Source organism: Phaseolus vulgaris, chromosome 9, assembly GCF_051622355.1.
Source record: "Phaseolus vulgaris cultivar YP4 chromosome 9, ASM5162235v1, whole genome shotgun sequence".
Taxonomy (NCBI): domain Eukaryota; kingdom Viridiplantae; phylum Streptophyta; class Magnoliopsida; order Fabales; family Fabaceae; genus Phaseolus; species Phaseolus vulgaris.
The window spans coordinates 24,135,673-24,145,609 of NC_143506.1; the positions used below are offsets into that span (position 1 = coordinate 24,135,673).

General features: G+C 28.6%; 1 protein-coding gene across 4 annotated transcripts; it reads left to right on the forward strand.

Annotated features, from left to right (window-relative positions):
- The first annotated feature begins 868 nt into the window (after positions 1–868).
- Positions 869–6,216, forward strand: LOC137821390 (WAT1-related protein At5g64700). Of its 4 annotated transcripts, XM_068625959.2 has the most exons (7): positions 869–1,187; positions 1,299–1,367; positions 1,458–1,574; positions 2,291–2,531; positions 2,724–2,882; positions 3,691–3,842; positions 5,849–6,212. In XM_068625959.2, exons 1-7 carry the CDS (start codon positions 1,015–1,017, stop codon positions 5,994–5,996), a joined length of 1,059 nt encoding a protein of 352 aa, XP_068482060.1. In that variant the 5' UTR covers positions 869–1,014; the 3' UTR covers positions 5,997–6,212. The 4 variants fall into 4 exon arrangements, 3 of the variants coding, with proteins under 3 accessions (XP_068482060.1, XP_090150877.1, XP_090150878.1); XR_016515330.1 differs by lacking the exon at positions 5,849–6,212 and having other exon boundaries at positions 2,677–2,882; positions 3,691–3,831; XM_090294751.1 differs by lacking the exons at positions 3,691–3,842; positions 5,849–6,212 and having other exon boundaries at positions 2,717–2,876.
- Positions 6,217–9,937: the final 3,721 nt, after the last annotated feature.

A 9,937-nucleotide genomic window follows, 5' to 3' on the forward strand; every position in this document is an offset into this window, starting at 1 on the left:
AAATAAAAGTTTAGGTTATCTAAATTTATTTTTTAAAAATACATTTTTTATAAATTTTTCATGTATTATATACATATGGATAACATAGTATCCTATACTATCTCCACACTATTAAAAAAAAATATTTTTATTTTATTTTTGTCGGCATATTTAATAATACTATCTTAAATTTAAAAAATGATAAATATAAAAATAAATAAAAAAGCGAAAAAAGGGGAATTGCTTTTGATAATTCAACCTTTAAATTTTATATTAGGATCACTACAAGAAAAAGAAAATCATAAAATAGAAACCAATTTTTAGATACCAAAATAATTAGTTGTAATAGTAACTAAATTAGAGACCATTTTAGAAACTAAAAAAAATAGTTTCTAAATTAGTTTCTATTATTGTTAAATAGTTTCTAAATTGGTATTTAATTAGTAAATTATCAATTATTTAGTTTCTAAATTTGGTAGCAAAAACATTGGTTGCTAATTAGATGCCAATTTAAAAACTATTTAAACTAATTTAGAAACTTTTTTTTTAATTTTTAAAATGATCTCTAATTTAGTTACTATTGCAATTAATTATTTTGGTTTCTAAAAATTTGTTTCTATTTTATGATTTTATTGTAGTGCATTATCTATTCATGTATTGATGGTGAACAAAAATAATTTTAAAAAGGTTGAATTAATTTGAAATATAACCTCATGAATCACTCATTGGAAAGGAATACCAAAAATTCCATTGCAAATACTCCCTTTGAAAAGGTGGAAGTTGTTCTTACTAAAATATTATATATTTTGGTAGAAAAACCGAAAGATGAGATTCTATAACAATGATTTAATCTAAGTGCTTGGAGAATCGATACACCCCTCACATTTCCAATCCAACTGTAAGTTCATTAGAGCATATAATCAAACACCTCCTCCACATTTCTTCTGCACCATTTTCATTTGGGGAAAGGATCAATCAATGAACAACCAATTGGAAACTCTATATATATGTGTGTGTGCGGTTGAGTAATGCAAAATGGGTGAACTAAAGCCATATTTGGCAATGTTTGTAGTACAGTTGATATATGCAGGGCTAACCTTGCTGTCCAAGGCTGTGTTTAATGGGGGAATGAATACCTTTGTGTTTATATTTTATAGACAGGTGATTGGTGCAGCTATTTTGGTTCCTCTGGCCTTGATACTTGAAAAGTAAGTGTGTAATTAAGGATTTGTTTTGTTTGATTTTTTATATGGATACAGTACTGTGTTTATACACCTTATATTATCACTGACATGTATTTTATTTATGATATGTTCCAGAAAAAGGGTAGTTCCAGTGTCACTTTCATTTTTGACCTTCTGCAAGATTTTTGTGTCTTCTTTTTTCGGGTATGGTACTATTATTTTTGTGTGATTTCTCATAAAATGTTGCTCTGAGAGGAAACCTTAGGTATATGATCTTAATTTGTTGCTTTTCAGACTCACTTTGACTCTAAATATGCAAGCTATTGCCCTTGTTTACACGTCTGCCACTTTGGCCGCTGCAATTGTCAATTCCCTCCCCGCATCTGCGTTTTTCTTTGCTGTGCTGCTCAGGTAATATTTTGGATATCAGTTTTTACCTCTTTCCCTTGTAATAGTTTAGACCTCACTGGAAACACGTTACGAGTAAAAGTTAGTTTTGGTAGGTGATGGTTAGTGACCATGATATCTATTCTGATTTTGTTAGAATCTGGAATTTCATTATGATAGTGTGTTTTAGTTGTAACAATGATCAAATTATGATTTGGTCATATGATTTATTTTTTATCATTACTCTTATACCAAAATATGAGAATCACGAATTATCATATCATATTAATATTAATAAGTGAACTTTAAAAGTGAAATTCAATTTTATAAAATTAATTTATAAGATAAAATTTTCACACATATATTATGAAATATTTTTATTACTAATTAATGTAAAATCTTCAATACATTCTCTCACGTCGAGACCTGTCAACCCGTGCATGTAATGTATTATGAGTGATCCGAACAGTCTGAAAGTAATTCGATAACGAGTGATCTAATAAGTTCAACTATATATATATATATATATGAATTTATACGTCTTTGTAATAGATAGATATATGTTCACAAAATTGATTCACATTATTTAAAGTTGAACTCAATTTACAATCTCTAAAGTAAAGTTTGGGGCATGTAACTAATTATAATCCAATTATGCAGAAAAGGTAGTATTCTTATGTATCATACAAACATCATTATTCGAATTTAGTTGACCTGCCATTTCCATTCGAATCTTGCAGAATGGAGAAGGTAAATATAAGGACAAAAGGTGGAATTACAAAGATAGGAAGTGTATTTCTGTGCTTGGTTGGTGTAGCCACCGTAGCATTTTACAAGGGACCGCAGTTAAGGATTGTGCATTACCACAATCACCACAGTCTACATCATGAAGATCAATTTTCATCTGGCAAAAGATGGATATTGGGTTCTTTACTCTTGCTCTTAAGCGTCATCATCTGGAGCCTTTGGCTTGTAATTCAGGTAGAGCCACTTGTGTTGCATATTTGTGCTATTCCAACTTATGCTAGGGTCAAGAATGATGGAAACAAGTGTTAGTTTATAAGTTCTCGACTTTTTTGTGTTTAGATGGTATGTGTATACACAATTCTGTTTCTTTTTTGCTTAGTTAACGATATCTATGACTGCACTCACACTGATCCCAAAAGAGAGCAGGCTCATATTCTTAAAATCTACCCTGCAAAGCTGAAGTTCACGAGCCTTCAGTGCCTATCAAGTTCAATCCAGTCATTTGTTATTGCTATAACTTTTGAAAGAGATATTGAGAAGTGGAAGTTGGGTTGGGACATGAAACTGCTTGCTGTTGTTTACTGTGTAAGTACCAAACTTCTTGACGGATATTAGTTTAAAAATCTTAATCTGATTAATGATAAAAACATTCATAATAATATATAAATAGATACAAATTTAATTTTATAAATGATATTATATTTAATGTTATTTTTTTTAACTATAAAGAATGTGGTGTATTACATGATAATTTCTTATTTTTTTTGCAATTTAAATAAGTTGGAGAAAGTTGTGTCATAGTGCCATATCTAAATTTGAGAGAAAATGTCTCTTGGCACCTATGTAGCACAAACACTGACACTAACACTGATGCGACACGGACACGAATACAAAAATACGTATAATATCTAAAATGTAGGACACGGGGACACAAATCTATATATTATGTAATTATGAATTATATAAATTAACAATAAAGATTTATGTGCAAAAGTATGTTTCAGATTATTTTTTGGAGAAGAAAAATATTTTTCATGACTAGTTTAAAAGGATTTGTTTCTTATTTTTATAATTATAATAAAAATTTATACAATAAATTTGAGTTTTTAAAAAATTAATGTATTTTTCCTTTTTAAAATTGTGTTATAATCGTACTATAATTGTTAGAAATCAAACAAATACTTTTTAAATTGGATACTTCATAGATATGTGTTCTACAAGTATCATACGAATGTCCGTATCTGATATGAATATCTGACACCGACACGTCATTTAAGAGAAATCTACGAAAATTATAGCTTCGTGCACAACCAAGATGTTTTTGTCATACCATAAAAGTTGTTGAATTCTATATTAATAAAAAGTTTAGATGAGTTTGTCGTGCATCTTACAGGGGACACTAGTGACGGGGCTCATCTACTACTTGCAAGCTTGGGCTATCCAAAAGAGAGGACCAGTTTTTCCCGCGATGTGGAACCCGCTAAGTTTTCTAATTGCTACCACAGGTTCCATATTTCTCTTGGGCGAGCCCCTACGTTTCGGAAGGTCAGTTACCATACTATTTTATTTTAATATAAAGATTAATTAAAATATCAAAAGACGCATGAATTTTTATTTTTAAAAAATGTTATCATTTAATTAAATAATATAAAATTCTAATGAAGATTATGACTAGTATATTATTTTTTAATATTGATTAAAATTACTGCTGAGAGGCGTTTGGAAATAGTTGACTAGGAGAATCATTATAACTGTTTATAGGAAAATGATTTATCCAATATTATAGATGACTGATTATGAATGAATTTTTGTATGGGTGGTTCGATATATTACTTTCAGGTTGGTTAACTGATACAATCTTTGTAACTTAAACAATATATTATGCAGAGACATAAAATTTTATCTGATCATGAGTAATTTACGTTAATTATTATGTTATATTTAATAACATTTAATTAAATAATATAATCTCAAATTTTATCTTCATATTGAAAGTTTTTAATTATAATTATATGTATTCATATAACTAATATAAAATTATCTAATACCTTATTTATTATGTGCATTAAAATTTACGTTTACGTGACAAGTTCTTATCTAAAAAGACACCACTTCTTAATTTTGACCCTCTCCACCCACTAAGTGCAGATTGAAATATAATTTCTACAAATTTGGGCAAAAGGAATAATCATGTTAGGTGTAGATAGTCTTCTTATAGTACTCAAGAATCTATTTTGGAGTTATATACTTAAGCTATATATGTAAGATAACCAATTAGATTTTTTAGTCGGATAATTATATTTGTGTATTCATTAAAATATAACATTTTTTTGGAAAGAAAGGAGATTGAATGTAAAAGATATAACTAGAGAAAATGTAAGATTGAGTTCTATTTGTATCCTTGGTAAAATTTTACATATTTTAGCTAAATCTATTAAAAGATATAAGTGGCGGATATATATATATATATATATATATATATATATATATATATATGAATTGAATTCACAAAAATTGTTTCATTAAACTGAACTCTTTTTAATTTAGTGACCTATATATATATATTTTATATTTTTTAACTAAACTGTATTTTTTCTTTAGAAAATGAATGAACTAAATTACGTTCTTATTATACATAAAAGGAGAAGATAGAATTAATTTTATTACTCTTATTCAGTTAAATTTATACATGATTTCTTTTAATTGTATCTAATAATGAAAAGAGGAGAGAGATATTAAATTTCATTAAGAAATGAATGAAAGATTACACTGAATAAAACACTGAAAGCTATATATTACAACTGAAAACATGGGATTTTCATCTTTATTATCTAATATGCTTCCACTTAAGCATGTATATAATTTGTAATAAATTGTCACAAAAGAAACGCTATATAAGAGAAGAATAAAACCATTTACAAAGAGATGTAACTAAAAAACAAACACAAAATTCATGTGGGATTTTCATCCTTATTATCTAATAATCTACCAATTAAGGTAATTATGTAATGTATTCTTTGACTAGAGAAGTGATTTTCGGGACATATTCTTTTAAGGGACAGTAAAAAATTTAATAAAAATATAAAAATAAATGTACACAAAATTGATATATAATTGGACAAAAATTATGATTTTTCTAAAATATGAATATTACTAAATCGGCAAAAAAAAAAAAAGATCAACAAAATTAAGGTTCTATAATTAAAGGTGACTATAATATTGCAATTCATCCAAATGCAAGAATATATAAATATTGTACAATTAAAAATATTAAATATATAAAAAGTATTTCAATTATATTAAATATATAAAAAGTATTTCAATTATGATATTATATTAAGAAGTGAACTTTAATCTTAACTCAACTTCATTAATATTAGTTTATAATAAGATAAAGTTTACAATTCATTTTATAATATATATTATAAAATGTTCTAAATTTTATTGGGATTTAATTAAAGTTATTAAGTATCTTTATGATCAAAAGTCAAAAAAGAAAAAGAAACTATTTTATACTCCATTTCCCTAATCCTCTAAATTTTTGGTTTCAGCGTTCTTGGAGGCATTGTGCTGATTTTAAGCCTCTATAGTGTTTTGTGGGCAAAAAGCAGAGAAGGAGTGAGTCATCATCAGAATTGTTTACCCATTAAAGAATGCGTAGAGGTGAAAACAGAGGCCACTAGCATGGAACCACAGTAACCCTAATGATTATATAATTTTCTTTAGTGGTTTCTGTTTGGTTTTTCTCCTTGGGACCCAAAATGTCATTCACAATAAAGCATGACCTTTTTTTTTTGTACCAGTTTACACTACAGAAGAAATTGGAAAGAATGTCTGTTGATTGCGCCTGAAACTTAACTTAATACTAAATTGAGGAAAAGATGTTGCTTAAGAATGTGAATGCTTGATGTTTTTATCCAATAATAGGGGAAAAGAAGATATCCAAAGATACCTACCTATATATGAAAACTATTCTTCAATTATTACATACCATACTACGATAATGCTCAAATCTCTATCAACTTTTTTAATATTGCCGTCCACTGTTTACAAATAGTCCTTCATAGATAAACACTTAGTTTTAATCAATAATTGCTTGAATATGTTCTGAAAAAATTGTCTACATTGTCTAACTTAATTTGACTATAAAAAGAGCTGAGTGGAGAACACTTGGTTATTTAGTAGTGTGAATAAAAAATTGATTTCAAGTTCAAACCGTGTACTTGCCTTTATCTCATTTTTGTAGCATGAATGACTTTACTCACTAACGTTATACTTGTTTTGTCCATAATTGAGAAGAATATTCATTTGCAACCACGTTAATTTGAGATCCAATTTCAATTCCGTGTATCTCTTTTGTTAAAAGGAAAAAGAGAAAAAAAAAACGAAAGAGACCAAACTAACGACCTAAAGCTTTACGCGCAAAGTTTTTGACGGGTTTGGTCCTCAAACCACTCCTATTTTGGTGACTTTATGTTATACAATCAGCTTAATTATAATTTATGGGAATTATCAAATTGAACTAATTACTTTTCTTATCATGGTTGTGGTTGTTAAGGAAATGTGACATTTTATCTTCATCAAAAACTAATTTAATTAATTATTAGAGTTTTGTCCAGTGTTAATATGTTTAGAGTGTTATAATATGTTTGAGAATATTACAACTAAAAAAATAAATAATTTTTTATTAAAATGAGGATTTTTTACATAAAAGAATTAAACAATTTTAAAATTACATTATACCAGATCATATTTATAAAATGACACATTTCACACATTCATGAAAATAACATTTTCTTTCCTTTCCGTCCATACATGCATGTTGAGATTGTATATCTTAATGAAGAGATAAAGAAATAGATTTGGTGAAAGAAAGACATGGTGCACCTTACGAATATAAACACTCCTCTTGTTTGAGGTGGCACAATATTTTACACATTTTCATACCTTGTTCACTTAAAGCATATTTGAATAAATTTGTTAACAAATCTTTCATGTGAAGTATATGCAGATCACTCATATAAAGGTTGAACTTTATTCCTGTGTCAACGCGCTGTGTCCTTATCAAAAAATGCAGATCACTGAAACATGAGAGGTTGTTAAAGGTTGTCATCACTAAATAAACTTCGTATGTCGTTTTCTGTCCGATTGATCATCGTAAAACTAAGTTTGGCATGCAATTTGGGTCAACGCGCTGTGTCCTTCAATTTGTTTTCAAAAAATAAGCACGAGCATTATATTGATTTTGATTTTGATTTTGCTTTTGCTGCACTATTTGTTTCACGTTTGAAACATTGTTTTTTGAGAGGTTGTTATTTGCGAAGGACGTGAACATGTCATCACTAAATAAACAGAGTTCGTACACTGTCGTTTTCTTGTCCGATTGATCATGCAACGTAAAACTAGAGGGCAAATTTTGGTGGCAATCCCCTTTCATACCCAACTCTAATTATCTAAACTCAAACCAAATTCATTATATCTATGTATCTATATTTATATATATATATATATATATATATATATATATATATATATATATATATATATATATGGAGATAGAGTATATAACAATGATATTTTCAAATACGAGAAAGATTAAATTAATAAATCATAGAATAAATATTTTTTTTGGTACTCGAAATTAGTTTTAGTTTTTAATTCAAAATTTTAGATTATTTGAGTATTTGTAACTATTAGATTGAATTCTTAAAATATGACATTAATATTTTTGTCACAATTGTTCTGTGTCATATTTATTGATTATTGTAGTCATTAATTTAGTATTCCATGTGGGATTCCTTAGGAACAATTATTACTTCTGACAAAGTAGTGCACTTGCCGTAAAAAGTCATCAAGTTTTTGAATTGATTTTGTTGGCACTGATCAATAAGAAATCAAACAAAGAATTAGTTGCTTCAATTGGAAAAATAGGGATTAGGTTTCGTCGCCCTCACTCTCATGTATTTTGATTAACATGATAATATTAAGTTCTTTGATTGAAATTGATGCCCGAAGAAAATTCATTTATATAGATCCCTCACATTATGAATGTTTTCTAAATATCGATCTCTCGCATATTTATAAAAACAACTTAGAACCACACTCGGACGTTAATGACAATTAACATTTCAAGTCTATTCTTAGCACTCAAATATGTTAAGTATTGTTGTTTAGGTCCAAACCCTAAAAATACCTCCAAGTCAGATTTAAAATTCTCAATTTGTCACGGAAAGTTAAAAGTAAAACAACAATACCAATAATCAATCAAGAACTGAATACTAATATATAAGATAACACCTCAATACATAAGAGTTTGAGCAGATTACTCTCAATCCCAAAGGGTAGAATTAGCCTCGCATACTTCTAACACCTTTCATTCTCCCAATTGGGTTACAATTCACTCTATGGTGTTTTCCTCTTAATCTGGCTGGCACACTAGGGTTGAGCCTCTAGCCCCTATTTATCCTAAAATTTTCTAGGGTTAGGTCGCTTCCTATGTCGCGTTAATGGGCTAAGTGATAAAACATAAAAAAAAAACTCAATCTTTCTGACGCATTCTCGCTTAAGCAAGATACTCCTATTGCGAAATGGTCTTTTCTGCATCTTTATCCATTATGCGACCAACTTTCTCTTTTTAGCTCAAATTATTCTCCTTTACTCCAAATCTTCAATCCTCCCTAAAAGTCTGCAATTAACACCAAATTTGTGAATAAAATGTTCTTATTCAAATAAAGCTCATAAAAAATGTAAAAAGGTATAAACTCATAAATTAGGGATTATTTTATATGTAATTTAGCGATAATTCCTCATAAGTGTCTATATTTTAATATGAAATATTACAAAAATTAGACACTTATCACTTTCTTGCTCCTCACTCTAAGTCTCCTTCCTTAATTTGCTGAAGCTCGGTCGGGATTGACTTGTAAAAGGTAATTCGATGATCAAGTAAGTACTCAGTATTCAAAGTATATATTAAGAACCGATTCAAAGCGTACCTTACTCCTCTATAGAGGGTTTATTTATATGTTTGGTCATGGGAAATTTGTTGTAATGAGTTGAATCTATCATATATCAGTGTTAACTTATTTTTAGGGAGGTTCCCTGATTTCTTGGGGTGTTACCTGGATTTGGTGGGATGTGTCCCTGATTCTCAAGGAGTCTTTGCAACTGCCTTAATTGCTATTGATTGTAACTACTTTAAATGTGTCTTCGGTCGATCGGTCACCGAGGTCGAGTGACATGGTTCATCCGGTGCCAACCGATACAGTTTCTGATCCAATTAGTTTAAAGTTTCAACTAGTGATTAAAACCAATTATGTGTGAAAATAAATGGAAGAAACACATATTTAACCCTAAAAAATATTGTGTCTTTTTTTGTATTTTCCTTTTAAATTTACGCTTTTTGTGTTTCTATTGTTGGAAACAAACATGAGCTTAGTATATTCTTTTTAAACTATGGTACTATTCATTTCTTTTTCTTCTAGTGCCTTTTCTCCTTTTGTATTTCACGACCATTGTTCGACCCCTTTTTTTCCTACTAGGCGCCTACCTTCTTCTCACCTACTTGATAATTGTTCCCTTACACCTCCTTTTCTTATCTCTTATCCTTCACCTCTAAGTTAAAATGACTTTTTACACCA

Coding starts and splice junctions, on each gene's coding strand:
- LOC137821390 (XM_068625959.2), top strand. CDS start 1,015: ATGGGTGAACTAAAGCCATATTTGGCAATGTTTGTAGTACAGTTGATA. Junction 2,532..2,723: donor GCCTTTGGCTTGTAATTCAG/GTAGAGCCACTT, acceptor AAAAGAGAGCAG/GCTCATATTCTTAAAATCTA. Junction 2,883..3,690: donor TGCTTGCTGTTGTTTACTGT/GTAAGTACCAAA, acceptor TGCATCTTACAG/GGGACACTAGTGACGGGGCT.